Genomic DNA, 21986 nt, shown 5'->3' on the forward strand with positions numbered 1-21986 from the left:
GTTGTGTGTGTGCTGTGTACTTTTGTTGTTTTCCAGAGTAAAAAGCTATTAGCTTAGCAACATGCTAATATCAAATTCTACTGCATTGTGAATCTTGCGTTTTGTGTGAAGCAATATGTGCTGCTGCCTAAAATGCTATACAATCACTCACCTGTGAGGCAGCTAGGTACAGTAGTAGGCAGTGAGGTTTTGGAACAAAGCCGAATGATCAATATTCTCACCTGAGGTAGGACACTGTTGGAACACTTGGCTGAGACGTCCACATCTGGAGATAAAGACTTAGTTATTCAATAGAAAGATGCATCAATAAACTAAATTTAAAATACAGAAAATTATGGGATAATTTATGACAATTGGTAACACTAAGTATAGGGAACAATTCTCACTATTAATTAGCATGCATTATTAACATATTGGCTGTACTTCTAAAACACATTCTGCAAGACTATATTCTACATCTCTAATCCTGCCCATATCTAAACTTAGCAACTACCTTACTAACTATTAATAAGCAGCAAATTATGAGTTTACTGAGGCAAAAGACATAGGTAATGGTTTGTTAATAGTGAGAATTGGACCTTAAAATAAAGTGTGACCTGACAATTCATGACATACTGATTTCCTTCACTTTTAAGATGTCAACTAACAATATATTAGTTTATTTATGTACTATTACTGCAGATATACATACACACATAAATATATACACGTTATGTGTGTGTTTTCGTGACATATGAGGACACAAATTTGTATAATGACATGGGTAAGACATAGGTATTACAAGGAGAAGGTGACTTATGAGGACATTGCCCCATGTCCCCATATTTCAAAAGGCTTTTAAATCATATAGTATGAGTTTTATTGAGAAAGTAAAAAAGCTGAAAGTTTCAGGGGTCACCAAACTTGTTCCTGGAGGGCCGGTGTCCTGCACAGTTTAGCTCCAACCCCAATCAAACACACCTGAAGCAGCATCAAGGTCTTTCCTTGTATAATTGAAGCTTCAAGTCAGGTGTGTTGAGGCAAGATAAAGTCTGCAGGACACTGGCCCTCCAGGACCGAGTGGGTTGGTGTAGGGCAGGGTTCCTCAAATCTTACCCTGGAGGGCCAATCCACTGCAGAGTTTAGCTCCAACCCTGATCAAACTCAACTGTCTGTGATTTTTTAATGATCCTGAAGACATTAGCCGTTTCTCAATACCAAGTTCGCAGAGTCTGGACTTCCGTCCTTTCGAGTTTGGACTTGCCAAGTTCGACTCAGAAGAACGAACTCTCGAGGACGGGAGGACGAACTGAATTCTGGGTTATGGCCCGTATCAAGTCCGCACAAGTCACCTCTCGATGCATCCTCGGTAAAAGGGGCGGATCAAGAACACATCCAGGGATTTGAACTGGACTTGGCTAGATGTGAACTTTGAATTGGAACAGTACTTGGGCAGCGACTGATGACGTTTCACAAGTCCACAAGAACACAAGTACAGACAAGTACGCATATTGAGAAACGGTCATTGATTAGCATGCTCAGGTGTGTTTGATTAGGGTTACAGCTAAACTGATCTCGTGGGCCAGATTTGAGGATCCCTGGTGTAGGCCGATAGAATACAGTATATAAAAACCATTACGCCTATGGAATGTCCCCACAATTCACAAAAACAAATGTTCTAGCATAATATAATGTGGTAGTTATTTTACTTGATGACACATATGTGAATTAGCTCATGTTTAACAAACAAAGCAGTGAGGCAACTTTATGAGCGGTCTCAGAACAAGAGGACACCAATGGAAAATGAGCGTGTACCTGTTTTGCTTTGTGTGTTGTTGGGGATTTTGGTCTGTGCGGTGACTAAGAGTTCATATGTGTGGTCTTCCTCTTCCAGAGGCTCGGCGCGTTCATCCACACTGCTGTTGGTGTAAACCGCCTACAGAGAGAGAGACTCAGTGATGTAGAAAACGCTGATATAAAAACCAGTCACTTATTTCACAGTCCCTACCACTTTACGAGCAGCAGTACAATGAAACCGATGACCGTTTTAATACCAGTGGATAACAGTATTAAGTCTGAATGGCTGATATTTATATGACACGGTCCAATGAGTGATGTTTTGCTGACACTGCATGAATGGCCTAATACTTCAGTTCTGAGTGGTTCAGAAGTTGTGAATCTCTGTATCCAGCCGCAGAGACAGAGCCGGAGTGTTTTAGTATTGGTCATGGGCTCCCAAGTCTTTCAGACAGAAGGTTTGCTGTGTGTTGCAGAGATCCACAGCATTAATATTAATGAGGATGCTTTTTGATTTGGGTAGACGTGTGGAAACAGCAGTCAGCGAGCGGAAAGATTCAACAGCCTCTCGTCGCAATATTCATTGTTCTGCTCTCTAGCATGTGCGCTGCTGCAAATCAATGTCTACTCATTACACAGTCACAACACTTGTATCATATAGAAATAGAGATAATAAGAAACACTAACAAAAAAGGTTGAGGTACATTGAGATACCAGGTACTGGAAATATCATGATAATCGTTCACTATAAGTGACCCTGGACCACAAAACCTTTTAAAATCGCTGAGATATATTTGTAGCAATAGCCAAAAATACATTGTGTGGGTCAAAATTATTAAATGTTTCTTTTATGCCAAAAATCATTATATTAAGTAAAGATCATGTTCCATGAAGATATTTAGTAAATTTCCTACCATAAATATATCAAAGCTTAATTTTTGATTAGTAATATGCATTTCTAAGAAGGGTGATTTTTTTTCCCCCCTCAGATTTTCTAATAGTTGTATCTCGGCCAAATAACTCCTAACAAACCATACATCAATAGAAACCTATTTATTCAGCTTTCAGATAATGTATGAATCTCAATTTTGAAAAATGGACCCTCGTGACTGGTTTTGTGGTCCAGGGTCACATGTAGCAAAATACCATGGTATTACCACCATGATACCTCCATAGAACATTTTTCTAAGGGAAAAATAAAACAAACAAGATATTCTGAATGAAGTAATACTGAAAGATGAACATTCCTTGTTCGTATCTGAACAGATGACAGAAAATTTGTAGAGAAATATTAAATAAATTGAAAACAGAGACAGATGCTGGGGTAAATCACATCTGCTTCATGGAAACACTGGGCTGTTCCTCCAGAGGTGTTTACTAAGGATTCCAGACTTAATTTGATTTTAGTAAAATAAGAATCAAACAATGGATCTCTAAACGGGGATTTTACCTCAGAGCTGAGATCCTCGTCCTGATTCTGTGGAGGATGTCGCTCTTTCTGTAAGAAAAATTTAACTAATTCACTATCAAACGTATTTTTTGAAAGAAACGCTCAAAGAAATCACTACGCAAAGTCTCCATCTAATGGAGGAAACTGTACTACACCAAATCTTCAGATTTCAAAGAAAGCTTTATCAAAGAACTGCTTTAGGTAAAGATTTAAGTACAGCAAAGTTCAATAAATAGTTTAAATGCATTATTAATTATAACTTTATAATTAATTCATAATTTCTGCCAAGCAATATAATTCATTAACTGGATGTTTATTGTTGCCAAGAAATACATTAGCTTTTCATTAATATAGAATGTGTTTATTTATATTTTATGAAGGCTTTGGGAAGAGGCTTATCCAGTCAAAACTATGATTTTATAAACAGATAAATAGATTTAATAAATTACATTTCCAAATCAGAACTGCCCCATTTGCAAGATAACAACAACAACATATTTCTGAAACCAAATTGAAAGAATAATGTCAAAGAGCTAAAAAAAATAACTACTCGTCCCCTGTAATTGGTTGCTTTCAGCCAACAAATGTTTTAAGAACTAAATACATCTCTCACACACACCTTCCCGGCTTCGCTGTCCGGTCGTCCGGAGTCTCTGTCCGATGACTTTCCGCTGGCCAGGCTGTCCAGAGAGACACACGAGGACGCCTCAAACAGAGCTTCATACGGACTCTCTTCCACAGGGGTCGGAGCCAAACCGGATATGAGCTCACTGACCTGCTGCTCCATTTCTCCTGTCAAAACACAGACGTACGCATTACAACATCTGCAGAACATCTGGCATACGGATACCACGAGCAGCAGCCGTTTGATTACATTTCCTCTCACATCTGGCCTGCTAGACATAAAAAGAAAAGCTATTTACTATATATATACACACACACACACACATATTTTGGAGGGTGACAAGAAAGTATAGTTGAGAAAAAGGCAGAATGGAATCAGAACACGTCACTAGTTGGTCTCAAACACTTTCTGCATGTTGGAATTTGCTATTTCTACAAAAGTCACATGATCTCACTACACTGCATGTTTAATTCAGTGGCCAGAAATCTCACAAAAATATACAGCCATTTAAAATTTTCTATGCAATTTTGTGCAAAACCAACTTAACTCATAGCAGTCCAATCAAATAAGAGAAAAGAAAGATTAAAATCTTCTAAATAATTATTACTTCAGTTGCATTCATCACATTTTATATGCATAGATATTGCAGCAACAGTAAAAGTATAATGCACATTTTTAAACAAATCAGACTTCATTCAGAGACTTTGCAAATATCACAATAATGAAACGCTAGAATCTACTATGAAAAATCTCCATACCAACATAAATGCTTACAAATCCAATAATTCATTCCGTCTTAAGTTTAGTTTATTTTATGAAAAGCAATTAGTATTTGACTAACAAATGATATTTTTAACATTTGTTAATGTGTGTTATATTTAGATATATTTTTACACACACAGTATGCGTATATGTGTGTGTGTACAGTGCCCTCCATACTTTTGGTAAAATGAAAAATGGGTGGGTTCAAACAAAAGGTGCTATCTTCTAAGTTGTGTATCAGATCCAGATGAAAATACCTGTAAATAAAAGCTGAAATGTTAATCTCTCATCTCATATTCATCTTTTGATGTTAAACCCAAATGTTTACAGTCTACAGCAAAAATAAAGGAATTGGCCTTACTGTTCCAATACTTCCAATACTTTTGGAGGGCACTGTACACACACACACACACACACACACACACACACACACACACACGTACGTATTGGAACAGTAAAGACAAAATTGCTCTGTTGGCTGTGGAGTCAAGACATTTGCAAATATGATTAAAAGATGAATATTAAGTTAAATTTCAATCAGGATATTTTATAATGGAGAAACTATACTTATAAAATTCAAGAACTACATTTATTACTCATTTTAAATCCATATCCCTCATCTTTAACAACTTAAGAAGTCTGCGGTTACATTGAGATTGGGCCAAGAGACATTAAGACTATAAATCAATGCTTTATTGTAAAAGCAATAATTTTGTGCATGCAACTGCAGCAATAGTCTGCATGTATGTGCATTATTGCTAGCTAATAGTTAGCCGTGTTCTTGTTAGTGGATTCAAATAAGTGAATATTTCTCCTAAATAATGCTTGTTTTAAAATCTGATACTGTGCCTCAGATTTGAGTTCCCCTAACGCATTGGGTTTTACAATGTACTCAGTTTTATTTATAAATGATACTAAATGTTATCATTCACATGTACTTGAATTTTGTACTTACATTTACTCAATTCTTAAGGTGCATTTCAATGCTTTCACAGCTTTAAAATGCTCCTAATATTTTAAGTGTGGACATGTTTCATCGAGTAGAGGTTTTCGAGTGCTTCTGACCTTTTCTCTTGGGGCTCAGGCTCTCTTGAGGTGGAGGCACTGGTGGAGGAGGGAGGCTCGTGTCTGACGGACGGCCGCTCATATGAGCTTTAGAGAGAGAGAGGACAAGCGTGAAAACGATGACCTGAGGAGAAAACAACTCGGAGTTGTTGTGATATCAGGTCCAGACGTACCCTGTATGAGTGCGGCGATCTGTCGGCTCTTTTGAGAGGGCATGTCTCTAACAGTGTCCAGCGCTGTTAGATTCTTACAGTCCACGATATTCACATTAATACCTGAAAAACATTCACACACAGCGTCCTGGGTACAATTTCAGTATTCAAACCATTTGTAATTTGTGGATTTGAGTTTATTTTTACCTGCGTTGAGTAGTTTTTGTACTACTTCTGTCTTTCCAAATAGAGCTGCTTCATGAAGGGCACTGCCTTTCTCTGTCTGTTAACAAATAAAACATTCATCGTAAGATACACAGGCGCAAACAGAGACCCCAAAAGAGATCCCATTTTAGACACAAGTTGTGAAGGTTGGAATATCTTGTATGTTGTGTTTTAGGTCAGTTGGCGGCGACTGAGTCCGATGTGGCATATCAGAACCCAACAGAGATGAGAAACAGACCAGACAAACTTATTATCACACTGCACCAGCTTTCTCAGCATGTTAGCAGACAAACCAGACTATGTCAATGTGGGTCGCTGCTCTGAGGACGTACCGAGTGAGAGACAGATGGCAGGTTGTTACTGTTAAGCGTGTGAGCAGGTTTCTCAGGTAGAGACGGGAGTGATCTGGCAACGTGCTAAAGAGCAGTTACTTTAAATCACGGCGAGAAACTGAGTGAGAACGGTGAGATCAAACCACCTGCACTGACCGTATTTAAACCCATTTTGATAGCCATGGCTTTTTAAAAGAAACTAATGCTTTTATTGAGCAGGGATGCATTACGTTGATCAAAAGTGACAGTAAAGACTTTTAATGTTACAAAAGATTTCTATTTTAAATAAATGCTGTGCTTTCAAATTTTCTATTCATCATCCATTTTTGATCAAATAAATGCAGCCTTTGCTGAACATAACAGACTTTTCTCAAAACATTCAAAAATCTGAATCAATGTTTTGCTAAATCAAACAGGGGGGGCAAAAAAAGGGCCATTGACATTATAAACAAATACTACATTTACACAATGATATTAAGTACTACACATTACTTCTCGTATGTGAAAACGCAGTGCAACAATTACAGCAAATCAGAACACACTGGATGATTAAAATATGTGTAGCAGAATCTTTAACCAATGAGATTTTGCTGGGGGCGGAGCTAACCAACATAATGACAAAAACTTGAAACCAAGACTATAACTGCGTCCCAAATAACGCACTACACACTATAAACGTATACACTACTCAACTATGTAGTGTATGAATTATATAAGGTTAATTTGTCATTCATAAACAATATCTGATAGCCCCTCCTCCTTCGCTACACAATTAAACCTGCGACAGTTGAGAGTGTTCAACATTCAACACTTGTTTTTTTCGGTTATTTAAGTGCATCATTCAGGTATTTAAAGTGCACTTTGTCTTTTTTTATACTACAAAGCATCAGAGCAGTGCGTTGTTACGCAATTTTTAGACGCACCTAATGTTCAGAATGGAACACTGCACAATAACCACAATATTATTATCTTAAAAACAAATATATGCCGTTTTAATCAAATTTTATGTAAAAAAAAATGGCAGTTTGACAAGAAAATTCAGTAACACTATTTTAAGGTGTCCATAATACAGAGTAATTACCTAGTTACCTAGACTCGGTCTGTTACATGTGTGTAACAGTAGCTGTCTATTACATCTATATAATTACAAACTGTAATTACAGGCTGTTCCATAACTTCGTTACATGGTAAGTACATTTAGAATCATGTAAGTACAACAGCTACTACTAAGTACTTAATTAGGTTATTACTCTGTATTATGACACCTTAAAATAAAGTGTTACCGGAAATTCAGTTCGTCCCTGCATACAGAAAATGCACATAATGCAGTACAGTAAGTATAGAACTACTATGCAGTTTCGTCCCAAAACGTCTTGAGTGCTTGAATGTGAATCGTTGCTCGATTCCTGTTTAGGCCTGAATGTGAGATTGGCATAAGCTGTGTGTGGAAAGCTCAGCACAGACCCCGATCCCGCTCAGATCTGCCCTTCCTCACCTGGTAGTTGATATCCACGCCGGCGGCCAGCAGCACCTCCACCACGGGCAGGTGTCCGTTGCGGGAGGCCAGGTGGAGAGGGGTGTGTTTCTTGGTGTTGGAGCTGAGCAGGTTGGGATGAGCGCGGAGCAGAAGTTTGACCACCTCCAGCCGGCCGTAGAGTGCAGCCAGGTCGAGCGGCGTCTCAAACTTGTTGTTGCGCATGGTGGGGTCGGTCAGCTCCTCCAGCAGCAGCTGCACCACCTGCGTGTGTCCGTACTGAGCCGCACAGTGCAGCGGCGTCTCGTTGTCGTTGTTCTGCGGAGAGAAGGATGAGGACAGGAGAGGGAGAGGTTGATGGACAGAAAGGTTGATTACTTCAGTACCCGTGCCTAAAAGATCAAAAACTCAGCATGATTTCCAAGCGGCAAAGTTCATTGATGAAACAGAGGAAGACTCCAGTAGGTCATAAACTATGTGACTCTTTGGCATAGCTTGGCAATGAAGCTGGCTTTTTGGAGAATGAATCAAAAAACAGAGCAGAATAGTGGAAGATTCATAACTTTTGGGACAAACCACAGCAGCCAAACACCTGACTGAATTTATGAATTTACACAAAACACTGACACCCTTATTCATCCAACGATTTTATGGAGAAAGACACACAGAGCAGAGAAGAGCATGCAAGCTTGACCGCATGCAGACAACGGGACAACATCTGCAGTCATACAAATCAGTGTTTGCATTTGGATTTTGAACACTGCATGTAAATATACTATTTATAACCCATCAGACTTATTTTTGTTAAATGTTTATGCTTGGGGAATTATTTTATTTTTTTTATATTCATACATTAAGAATGGCTCAAAGGTTTTGTGCCGGCATGATCTTTTGATATCTTTGAAAATCTTTTCTGCTCACCAAGACCTTGTGTTAAACAGTAATACTGTGAAATATTATTAAAATAAGATGTTTTTTATGCAAATATATTTTAAAATGCAATTTATTCCTGTAAGGCAAAGCTGAATTTTCAGCTCCAGTCTTCAGTGTCACATGATCCTTCAGAAACCGCTCTAATATACGTGTTATTTCCGGTGTTGAAAACAGATGCTGTGATACAAAGTTGAAATGAATGACGTTTATTTGAAATAGTAAAACTTTTATAACGTTACAAAAGATTTGTCACTTTTGATCAGTTTATTGTGTCCCTGCCAGATAATGTCGACTGAAATATGATGCTTAAATTAAAGACAATTAAACAAAATGGCTCACTGTACTGAACATCTAGCACGATTAGCAAAGCATCTAACTTGACACTGACCAAATTTACTGTTAGGAACAGTGTTGAAACTGACCACTAGAGGGCGCTCTTATATTTGCTTTGTTTGTTAACTGAATTAGAGAAATCTTTAGTGTATAAATCTGGAGTTACACACTAAACACCCTGCAGCTCTAAAACACTCTGACTTGAGCTCTGATGGTACACACTAGGGGAATGATTTCATGCTATTTGATTGGATGAATGTGAATGTCCTCTCAGAGATCTGTGTGTGTGTGTGTGTGGTAGCAGTAGGAACAGCGGCAGATGCCTGATGCACAGAGGAAGAGGTTGTGAAGGCCTCTGGGCTGCCGGCAGCTGGCACAAACCACATCACACTCCACCACTCTGAGTGAGTGTGTGTGTGGACAGAGATGGGGGCGTGAATGAAAATGAGTGACGTTGCTGGTTTGGTGACCACACCCCAGAACTAAATAATATTTTTTTATTTTATTATACATTTTTTATCATGACTTTGAGGGAGAGGGAGAGAGGGAGAGGGAGAGAGAGAGAGAGAGAGAGAGAGAGAGAGAGAGAGAGAGAGAGAGAGAGGGAGGGAGAGAGGGAGAGAGGGAGAGAGGGAGAGAGGGAGAGAGGGAGAGAGGGAGAGAGGGAGAGAGGGAGAGAGGGAGAGAGGGAGAGAGGGAGAGAGAGAGAGAGAGAGAGAGAGAGAGAGAGAGAGAGAGAGAGAGAGAGGGAGAGGGAGAGAGAGAGAGAGAGAGCGCCAAAGGGACACAGAGGGAGAACAAAACTACACCTGCCGTTTCCCCTCACACACGAGAAAACCAAAACACAGCAAGCCCTTTATTCTTCACACTGAAAAAAGGAAAACCACAACACACACACACACTAGAATCAGATCCCGTAATATCGGCTCTCACATCTTTAGAGCGACTGTGAGCTTGAGCACAGAGATCTCCAATAACACAAACACAACAGATTCAGAGAGCCCTGAGGAAACACCTGGAGTCACCTCACATCTGATGAAGCTCAACCCCACACACCCCATCCCTCTCAAGCTGTATTCCAGACCGCAGAGCTTTTCTCAAGAGAACGAGCTGTGTGTCAGCAACTTTCCCTTTCTCTGCTGAGGAACCGGACACCACAGAGCGCCGAAGTCTTTCGACATGAAAATGAATCTGTTGTGTGAAGCCGCTTTTATGTTGAATCCGGTCCTGCACTGACAGGAGAAGTGAGCTTTCACTGTTTCCAACAGAAAGCGCTGATCTACCTGTGACTTTTAAAAGCAACGCGTGCACAACAGAATGACGACGCATGTTAGCGCTCACGAGCCCAGGAGGAACTATACCTCTAAAATGCTAATGGACTAACTTAAAAAAATAAAGTGTGACGAGAAAATTACATCAAATAGGTTTTAATTTAAAACCGTCAGATGATTGGTGCTCATGCAGGTGATACCAGTTTACTCTGGCTTGCAAGCTGCAATATTTTCAGCTCTTCTTCCCATCATATGTTTACTTTTTACTGCTATATCAATGAAAGTGGTACAAAACAATAACTGGACTACATTATCTCCTCTTTGCCTCTTTTGTAAGTTGCTTTGGATAAAAATGTCAGCTAAATGAAAGCAGCACCTGTGTATAAGTAGTTTTGCTAACTTTTACCAGACTTAGCTGCTAAATTAAACTCCAAAAAAAGAAAAAAGAAATTCTCATGAATTGAACACTGCTACTCCTCTCATAAACAGAGACTAGTATGTGTCCGTGATTAATGACCAAATATTTAGTCTGTTCCAGAGTAGTTCTTGCCAACAGAAAATCATTTTAGTTAACAGAAATAAAGATGAAGTTTAATAAAATACATATTAGATGAAAAACGTGGACATACAATATTTAAAAGAAAATTACAAATGTTTTATTTTTTTATTCTTATAATTTTCATTATAATAATAATAAAATAGTAATTGATTTTAACATTATTAATAATATTATTGCAAATTTTGTATTCATCATCATCTTAATAATAATAATAATAAATAATAATAATAATTAGTAGTAGTAGTATGCCAACAATATTAATACAAAATCATTTTACACATTTTTGTAAATTTTTAATTCAACATAATTATCATTGCTATTACAACTAAAATGATTAAAAAAAATAAAGCTGAAGCACATTTAAAACATTAATTTTAGATGAAAACAAACTTACTAACAGAAATAAAAGATAAGTTTAAGTACTAAAATGAACAAATAAATAAATTCAAGCTACATCCAAATATTTAAAACTAGAACTAAAATGAAAAAAATAAATAAATAAATCATGTAACCACGTAAAACCATAATTAAAACAGAAATGGAAAATATGAATATAACTACTTCAAAATATTAATAAATGTATAATAGTATAGAAATCATACATAGTATATAAATACTATATTTTCCTTTGCTCCTCTTATAAAGTTATCATATGACTTTAAAATGTACACCAGTCATAAAGACTAGATTTTAGAAATTTGAAACGGTACATTTGGCTCCATAAAACCTCCAATCGTAACTGCATGGAAAACAGCTACCAGCAAACGATGACAACTCTGATTTTTGGGTAAACCACCCCATTCACAAACAGATGGCCTTTCCTGAGCTCTGGACTAAACATGATAAAACGAGTGCAAACCGCCGCCTCTCTGTGTTTAATAAGCCTGATGACTCCTCAGCTCAGAGAACTGATCGCATGTCTCCACATGAGCACAAGGGGCCTTTCCTGAGGGAACAATCCACATACACACTTTACAACAACACACTAGTTCCACATGTGTGAAATCCAGCATTAATACCACACAGAGACATAAACGCAGCCTGGCGTGTCGACATATGAGGGGATTATCTGAAGGGTTATGATATGCAGCATGCCAGGTCAGCGCACATGCGCACAGATGAGGATAATCTCTGCTGAAAGCTGACCTACAACGTGATGTCAAACCCATTACATCATCAGCACATAACCTGAGAGAGGGGGAGGGGTGATTACATCATCAGTGTGTGCCTGCGGGAACCGAGCAGTGCACGAGAGGAACACACACACGCACGTTTATTTTTGTGAATTGTGGGGACATTCTATAGGCGTAATGTTTTTTTTTTGTAATCAGTTAACCCTTGTCTAATTGACGTTTTATTTTTAATCACCTTTTTGCGACTCGGCTCGGCACGGCTCAGAACGGCACGGCACGACACGGCTCAGTTTGTGTTTCCACTGCAGTCTGTACTTCCTCAACAGACAACAAAACAGCCATTATTTGGTTATTAAAAGAAAAGTGCACTCATTCAAAACAGTTGCGTTCGATCCTTCGCTGGCTGTGCTGATTTAAATCTAGCGGGCCTGTTGCGTCTCGTGCCGCAAGTTCAATGACGCAGGCAGTGACGATTTTCTCCGGCCAATAAGTGATCAGCAGAGTTTACACGTCACGTTTTGGTAACGGTACGGCTCGCTTGGAACCTCGGCCGAGGTGGTACTAAAAAAAAGTACCAGGTACCAGGTACTGTACCCAGTGGAAAACCCCCCAAAAGTGAGCCGTACTGAACCGTACCGTTCCGTGGAAAAATTTGACATTTGACAAATGCAATGACTTCAGTTTTCTCCTTGTTTTACTGAAGAAAGTTTTGGCATCCAACTGTTAATTTCATCAATGCATTGGCAGAGGGAGTCAATGAGGCTGTAGTCATTTGGAGATAAGGCTATGTAAACCTGCGTATCATCTGCATAGCTGTAATAGGCAATTTGGTTCTTCCTCGTTATCCAACTTAGTGGGAGCATATACAAGCTAAACAAGAGCGGTGCAAGTACTGAGCCTTGTGGGACTCCGCATGTCATGGCCGTCCACTTAGACTTATACTCTCCACATAATAATCTCACAAAAGCTGATAATTCTTAATTCATCTTTATCTCTTTCATCTCTTATAAGGTATATAATACAGTATATAATCTCTTTCTTTTAGGTTGAAATATAACCTAGACATGTTCTTGCCAGGTCTCATAAGATCAGAGCCAGCTGCAAAAATAAATAATTGATTGACAGATATAAAACTGCAGGCATCTCTCAGTTTCCGTCAAGCATCTAACACACGTCGCTCATATATGAGCACTCTCACAGATGTGTCATCTCTCTGGAGGCAGCGCTTTCACATTATCCACACACGGGACCAGAACACCGCATTTCTCACAGAGACTGAAGGGTGTTTGGTACCCACACATAAAAGCTTTCAGAGCGAAAACAAAAAACCGGTTCTCGCTACACAGCTGATGTGATTTTAAACAATGTCACAAAGAGACCACGAGTCCTGATGCACAGACGCTTCTGAGGAATCTCCAGAGTCTCAAGCTGGACTCGAGTCCTACCAATTATTTACAGTACAAAAAAAGAAAAAATAATAAGACTCTGATCTGCTTAAAAACCTAGTGAGCATTTGTTTCTTAAGAAATTAATATTTTTATTCAGCAAGGCTGCATGAAATGAATTAAAACAGTGGAGATAATACTTCTATTAAAACTTTCAGTGGACAAAATACTTATTTTTAAATTTTATTATATATATATATATATATATATATATATATATATATATATATATATATATATATATATATATATATATATATATATATATATATATATATATATATATATATATATATATATATATATATATATATATATATATATATATATAAAATGCATTATGGTTTCCACAAAAATATTCTAAATATTAGAATGATTTGTGAAGGATCACGTGACTCTGAAGACTGGAGTAATGGTGCTGAAAATTCAGCTTTGATCACAGCAATAAATTACATTTTACAATGTATTACAATAGAAAACAGCTATTTTAAATTGTAAAAATATTTCACATTACTACTGTATTTTTGACCAAGTGAATGTAGCGGAAAGCACGAATTCAAGCATACATGCTTAATTCACTGGAAATTCATAGAGCAAAATTAAATTTGATCGGTGTAAATACCCCACATTGACTTCTTGGTTTAAGCAATACAAATAATGCATACATCAAAGCTGCATGTCTTGCAGCGTTCTGAGATATGAAATTTTTCATATCTATACTGTCTAGAGTAAATCTTTAGAAGGTAGTGGCATATTTAGAGAGATAAACGGTGAGATTTACTCTTTGGAACAGACCTATAATGTTGGTTGGGAATTGTGATGACAAGGCAATATTTTCTGTAGATTTTCACGCAGACAGTGCTAACTAGGTCATCTGAGAGCGAGCGAGGTTCCCCACAGACATAATCAATGGAAGTGGAGATGAATGTGTTTTCTAAATAAGGCTCTCCTGAAATACATTCATAGCAGGTGAACCGAGTGACTCACAGCTGTATGAACAGGTAAGTGTGTGTTTGATTTTCCATTTTATTATCTGCATTTGTCCACACAGAAGAACTTTTTTTTTTCTTTTTAAAAGCATTTTTTAGATTGAATGTTCAAAATTGTAAGTTATGTTTGCTGGCACGTCCACTGGAGCTGGTAGTAGTTACACAAGTCCCAGAGGTTCCTCCATGATTTTAGCAAGATATGCTTTCCAATTTATTATGTTTTCAAGTAGGGAGATATTCCAACATGAACACATTCATCCTAGAAAACAGGAAATATACAATGCGGTCATCACAAGCTGCATGGTTAAGTAAGGAATATGAACCTGTAATAACCTAATCAGAATTTTATTATTTATTGTATTATTCTTTTTTTTTTTTTACAATATTATTTATTATTGTTTTATTAATATTGTGAATTAAGTTTGTATTTTTAATATTTAATTTTCATTTTAGCTTAACTTTTATTTAGTCGTATCATGTGTAGTTTCTTCTTATTTCTATATGAATGTATTTAATTTAATTGACATTTTAGTACTTAAACTTATTTCAGTTAGTTGCCAAGACAGCATTTCTATTTTTCTTTCAAGTTTTTCAAACAAATATTTCTATTTTATTGTATTTCAGCTTTATTTCAAATTATGGAAAATAGAAAGAAGTGACTAATATGAACATTACAGCATTGATGATGATAATAATATTAATAATAAAAAACACAACCCACTTGAGACACATTAAGAAAACATTTTCAATGTATATATGAATACATGAATTTGTGCTCATTATTATTATTCAGCTGCATATCATCCAAAGCCTTCCATGTCTTTTTTCCTCCTCATCTGTTTGCTGATGTGCTGCCGGGTTCGGCCCCTCAGCTATCCAGCCATGACTCTGTTGCCATGACTACACTCCACCTCTCTCTGGCTGTGTCTCTCTCACTCCTCACACTCTTTCTGACACTGATACAAGCCGACGGCTACACAGAAAAGCTTATTGACTCTTGGTGTGAATGTGTGGCACAGCAGGTATGCTAGAAACACCATTTAACAATCACAAAACACCCTGAGTGACACACACTTCCTGTCAGCTCATCAATTATTCATTTGGACTTCAGTCTGTTCGGCTGTAACCAGGCTGACACACAAACGCTCGTGTACGACACCGATCTAACGCTTCTGTGAAACCCCTCTGTGCTGCTGAATGAAGAAGAGATGGAGAGATCTCCAGGACATCACAGCATTCAGAGTAATACACAAAACACAGCTGCTTTTGAAGGTTAGGTGTGTACAAGTCCTCAAATGTTCAAATGTTTTCTCTTATCACATTATAAACTGCAAAGGCATCTGACGGATTATTCAGTACTGGGACAAAATAGGCTAGAGAACAGGACAAAATTGCTTAATTTATAAAGGAATTATAAACAAAATCAACAGCAAATAAAGAGCAGAAAATAAGGAAAACCCTTTTTAAAAGCAGTTAAAACTATTTATTTTGCCAAACAAATTCAATCGCCAATTTCTTAGAATTGTAATCTGTACGATGTCAGGTTGAGGGTTGTTTTTTTTTAACTTATTAATTTTTTTTTAACAGAATTTGATATTTTTTGATGCGGTGTAACACCTTGAATACATGCGAGGGAACACGTAATATTTATTTAAAAATCATTAATTATTTAATAATATATATATATATATATATAATACATTTTTATATATATAATTATTTTTTTTAATATATTATTCAAGATAAAAAGTATTTAAACTATTCCTGAATTAATAAATAATTCATTAAAATAAATAACTTATAATAATTTAATTATTGTAATTTTATGACAAAAATGTGTTTTATTAAAACATTTTCCCTAGACCTTGGATAAATGGGAGAGCAGGCATATTCATTATTTTCAAAAAAATAAAATGAAAATTAAGTATAAATAAATAAAATAAATACATTTAATTATACACATAAAATGAGGAATTAACATTATTTTATTAATATCTTTTTTTTTTTTTTTTACCAATACATTTTATAACCCGAACTACCTTGTAACATTGTCTTCTCTTAAAACTTTTTATTATAATTAATTATTATTTTAAGAGACTCGACACGGTTATGATGGGTTTGCAGAGGTCCTCTCTATGATATCATTTTTTCCTGCAAGTTACTATATATTGCTTGCACCAAAAATAAGTTTTGGAAAAAAATGTAAATTATTAAAATAAAATATCAATGATATAAATTACATATAGAACATCTTTATATATAATTTCACAATTATTTCTACTGTTTTTGAAATATGGTAAAAGTTCTGGCGAATGCACTGACAAACATATTCATGGTAAACATAATTCCTTTCTTGTCTGCCATTCGTTCAGTTTGGGAACCCTGTTTGAAATCCATCATTATTTTAGCACTTTCCTAAAAAAAAAGAAGACATTTCAGCTTTAAGAGTCAGGATAAAATGCTCTCACACACAAACAAGACTACAGTGAGATAATCACAGCAGTCTGTCGGGGGTCAGACGTCTTTATGAAATATACATCTTAAACACATACACAGCATATGTGCGCTTATATAACCCACATCATTCACAAACATGAGGAAAGAGTGAAGCGACACACCGTCCCGACACAAACCAGACAAACCCAGTACGGAGGTAAAGCGTGCAGGTCAGAGGTCATGGGTACACACCTTGGCATTAATATAGGGGTCAAATGGGCCACAGCGTTTGAACTCAGTGTGGTCTAGAGCGCTCTGGGAAAGGGGAGAGAACAGGAAGGAGATGTGTTCAACCTAACACACACACACACACAATGAACACAACGACTCACTGTTAATGAATGACATGATCAAACAGGCAAAAGAAACCACAGGCTGGCTTACAGTCCGTCGAATGATAAACGTCACAAGAGAGAATAATTGTGAAAAGTACATCTAACTGTAATTCAGAAATATCTGAAAATGAAATTAACCATCAAACGTTAATTTGACAAATCGAACGAAGGAGAATAAACCAACCTTATGAAATGACCAAAAAATGAAATGAAAAATTATGCTATCAATCCAATCCAGTCCAAAAACTATACAAATAATTCATAAATCATTTTGGCTGCCGTTTCATTTCATTTTGAGACATTCCATGCTATATTAAGTCAAGCAATAACAGAGATGTTAAATGAAAACTGTGATTATTATGTTACTGAATATTGAGTGCATCACTGCAGAATAATAAATGCATGAAAGCCTCTCCAAATCATGCAAAACGAGAGTATTAGCAGCTTTCCTGCTTTCAAACAATACAAACCAACCCTGTACAATAATAGGCAAGTACAGGTGCACATGAATATTCAGCTTCATTTGCTGAAGGATGTCACAGTGCTGGAAATAAACAGGCAACGGCTTCAGAACAGGACGGCAAGTGAGAGCAGAAAACGCTCTCCTAACGTCAGACCGAAGCGGATCCTGAGACAATAAACGCCAGCATTGCTCTGTGAATTTCTAAATGTTTCTACAGGTAAATACTGTTTACACTGACAGTTGTTTATATGCATGATAACTGGAATTTTGTGGGGGTGGAAATACATATCATCCAATGCCTATGTTTGATATGACATGTGAAATGCGTGTATTATGCATGTAAATTTAATGAACATGTAAGATATTACTTGTCACTGGCATTATTAGCACAGTCAATGCTCATATATTCATATGTTTACCTACATGCAAACAATTGTGTCTCTCCAGCACAATGATAACCATAAAGACTTCAACATAACAGAAATGATCTTAAATGTCTTCAAAGAGCCAACACTAGCAGGTCTTGTTGGTAACCAAACGGTTGCTGGTAGCTATTGATTTCAAAGTGGTTTTATTATTGAAATCAATGGCTACCTGCAACTGTTTGGTTACCAACATTCTTCAAAATATCTTCTTTTATGTTCAACGTAAGAAAGAAAGTCATAGGTTTGGAACAACTTGAGCGTAAGCAAACGACTATGGCTTTAAACATACTTTTTTCACATCTTACTATACTATACTACTACTTTAGTACTATGCTAGAAAACAATATGCATGAGAATACTATAAACATTTCAAACAGTGCACTACACTATTGTCACATGAACTGTACATTAAATTTAGCATGTGATGCCAAATCACCACGTCAAAGAAAAAACACTTGAATTTTATTCCAAATTTGCATTGAAACTTGCACTCAATGGGAATGTCAGTGTTTATATTCAGATAGTTACTGATTCTGCACCTGAATGTGGTTAATCTGCAACTACAGTATCCTAAACTTCACTGACATTGTATTGATTCAAACTTTAGCAGCTGATGCAGACAAAGTAAAACGACCGTACGATGTCATCTTCAACTTTACACCCAGATGTGTTATGAGTAAAAATAAACTACTAATTTTAATCGTAACACGTCTGGGTGAATTCCAAATCCTTTTTAAGGCTTGCATCAAGGGTGAGATGTCACTGAACTCATGTTTGGCTTTATCTTCACACACACACACACACGAGAGCAGTGTGAAGAAGCTGTAGAAGGAAGCAACAGTCTTACAGATAAACTGCATCTATTTCTGAGACGTGTCAAAAAAAGTCCACGCTTGAAACTACTGAATTCACAGTCAACAAAAAATGTGCATATTTACAGCACAATTTAACGTCTTCGGGCAGTATTTATTCTGACTCGCCTCTTTACTCCAAGTTATAGCACAAAATAAACATGAATATCATCAGAACAGTGCTGCCTATAGACATTATGCTGTAAATAAGCCAGAATATGCCTTTAATCTGAGGTGAAGGCTGCTCTGTGTCAGTGCTCAGACCTGTTCATTGAGTTTGGGGTGAGATGGGCCCTGATGGATGAGGAGTTTGACGATTCGCTGGTCTCCCTTCCACGCCGCCAGGTGCAGAGGGTAACAGCCCTTGTTATCAGCGATATTCGTCAGAGCCTCGTTCCGCAGAAGTACTTCCACCACCTCACTGAGAAAAAGACAGAGATGCATTAACATTTAATGTAAATAAATTCATCTAAAAAAACTCAACTATTATCCTCGGGGTCAAAGGTCATCGGGAAACAGGACTCACCTGTGTCCATTTAAAGCAGCGTGGTGTAGAGGTGTGTATCCAGTGCTGTCCACACAGTTCACATTTGGGCCCCTCCAGATGCTTTCAAAAAAAAAAAAAAAAAAAGAGCAGACGGTTAAAAAAAATAATAATTTACTATCAACATATTAGAATGATCAGGATCATGTGCCACTGAAGACTGGAGTAATGATGCTGAAAATACAGCTTTGCATCACAGAAATACATTTCATTCTACAATAAATTCAAACAGAAAACACTTTAAATTATTAAACATTCAGGACAGATTTTATGATTCTGATACACTGATCCAGCTCCTGCATCACTGGTATCTCAAGATAACCTGGAATGGCGCTTACATTCATTCAGAGGGCTATTTGTAAATCAATTAAATGGCCTTAGCCACATTCAAACTAATTCAATTTCAACATGTATTTCATTTTAAATTGTAATTTCACGATTTTACTGCTTTTACTGTATTTGTGATCATAAATACAACCTTGGTGTATTGAGAAGACACTTTGCAAAACCATAAAAAGGTCTTTTAACCAATAGTGTATTCAGTGACCTGTAAAATGACCTGCTAATTGCAGTGTTCCCACTGTTTCTGATAAATTAATTTCCATAACTTTACCATTATTTAGCAGTTTTTAAATGTTTTGTGAATGTGAAAATTTAAAACAGACTAAATCAACTATAACTACTCAAAAAAAACTAATCAAGATATTTCTAATATTTTCCAACTCAACTTTTGAATATAATATTTATGAATTTTGAATAATTATTACATCTGGAAAAAAACATTAAGCAAGCAAATCTTATAATTTCATGCGCATTTTGTCCACTTATGAATATTAATTTTTCTAGTTATGCCAAGCTCTATTTTTTTTTTTTTATCAAATAGAAATAAATAAATTCTTATTCAATAAATTAAACTAAAAAAGTCCTGGGACTATTCATGTTGTTGTGGGCAATGTGGGCCTTTGGAGTCAAAAAGTTCAGAGCCACTGAGTTTCATTCATTTGTCATTTGATTCATTTAAAACTGGTTCCCTACCATTTCTGACCAATAAATTCCCATGAGTTAGTTTATCTCATGATTACTGAATAAGAGACAAAATTATTTGCCGAAGTGAAGGTCCATATTTCAGCTACTAAATGTAAATTATTATACTTGTATAAAAAAAAAGAAAACTTGAATGTGGCTCAGTTAAAAATGTAGCATCCTGAATCTCTATGCAGACCATAAGCAGAAAGAGCCTGGATTGTGGCGCCGTGCCTTGATAACCTTGTGAGGGTTTGGACTGTGAATGCTGGTGTGATGTATGATTCATCAGGCAGCTAACGCCATGGGAATGAACATCTCTGCGTCATCCTTCCTGCAGGACACTCAATTCCTGAAGCAATCTGCTCTAGAATAATCCACTGGTCAACGCAACATACCTTTATGACTCTGTGAGTCATACGTGAATCTAGCACTATTGCATGACTGCAGCGGGTGTTTGAGGTCACTGGTGGAAAACAACAACTTCTGCTGATAACAGAGCTTGGAACATCTTGAATGAGGTGCAGGTAAATCTGAGTGTTTCTGATCTAAATCAGCACCATTAACATTTCATTTTTACTGGAGCACAGGATGTGGATTGTGGCAGTCCATGTAGGTGGAATACAGATTCTTTTAAAATCCTCTTAATGCATTCGGGGCCATTTAGACACAGATAAGATACATAAAAAATAAAAATAAATAAATACCCTAAAGACTATACAATAATATAAAATAAATAAATAAAGTGCTGTCAATCGGTTAAAAAAATTAACTAATTAATCGCAAATATTTCTGAAATTAATCGTGATTAATCCCACCTAACATTACAGTTTTTAAATATACTTTTATATTGCAATAATTTAATATTCAATCTTCAAATTAATGTACAAACAACACATTTTTAATATCTGTTTAATGGCATCTTTATGACTGAAGGCCAGTATCACTGATACCAAGTAATACTGATTTCCCTATAAAAAAAATCCCCCTAATATTTAACTATTGACTATAGCCATTAAACATTACATTATAATTAAGAGCTATCAATTTGAACGTTTATTAGACTTCTAATTTAAGTGAAGTTAAAACAATCTTCACATGAACCCATTATAATAAATGTCATATTTAGCTAGGCTACCTGTGCCCTTCAGCAGAAATATACAGAAATTGAATAAAGTTATCAAACACTAAATTCTAAACTAAATACAGATGAATCCTTAAAACTATAAAAGTTATTGATTTCCTCTTTTTTCTTTTTTTCTTGATGAACAGACATCACAGCAGCTGGTTATTAGGTTGTTTTTGGCTGCTATTTCTTTAAGAGC

General features: G+C 36.5%; 1 protein-coding gene across 9 annotated transcripts in view; it reads right to left on the reverse strand.

Moving 5' to 3' along the window:
• The window catches only part of LOC306860417 (ankyrin repeat and SAM domain-containing protein 1A-like), a gene marked incomplete at its 3' end in the record, with an annotated part of 108767 nt that overhangs the window by 60855 nt on the left and 25926 nt on the right, over positions 1-21986 (reverse strand). For 4 of the 9 annotated variants that reach the window (XM_079402129.1, XM_079402131.1, XM_079402130.1 and 1 more), the window contains exons 2-11: positions 19621-19701; positions 19359-19515; positions 7883-8179; positions 6038-6113; positions 5852-5953; positions 5679-5765; positions 3846-4018; positions 3227-3274; positions 1795-1915; positions 222-265 (exon numbers count right to left, since the gene is read on the reverse strand). In XM_079402129.1, the coding sequence (XP_079258255.1) occupies positions 222-265; positions 1795-1915; positions 3227-3274; positions 3846-4018; positions 5679-5765; positions 5852-5953; positions 6038-6113; positions 7883-8179; positions 19359-19515; positions 19621-19701 (1186 nt within the window). Of the gene's footprint in view, positions 1-221; positions 266-1794; positions 1916-3226; positions 3275-3845; positions 4019-5678; positions 5766-5851; positions 5954-6037; positions 6114-7882; positions 8180-17212; positions 17315-19358; positions 19516-19620; positions 19702-21986 lie in introns of all 9 variants that reach the window. The other 5 variants (XM_079402125.1, XM_079402127.1, XM_079402124.1 and 2 more) reach the window with 2 other exon arrangements.

The sequence above is a fragment of the Barbus barbus genome (assembly GCF_936440315.1).
Source record: "Barbus barbus genome assembly, chromosome: 41".
NCBI lineage: Eukaryota > Metazoa > Chordata > Actinopteri > Cypriniformes > Cyprinidae > Barbus > Barbus barbus.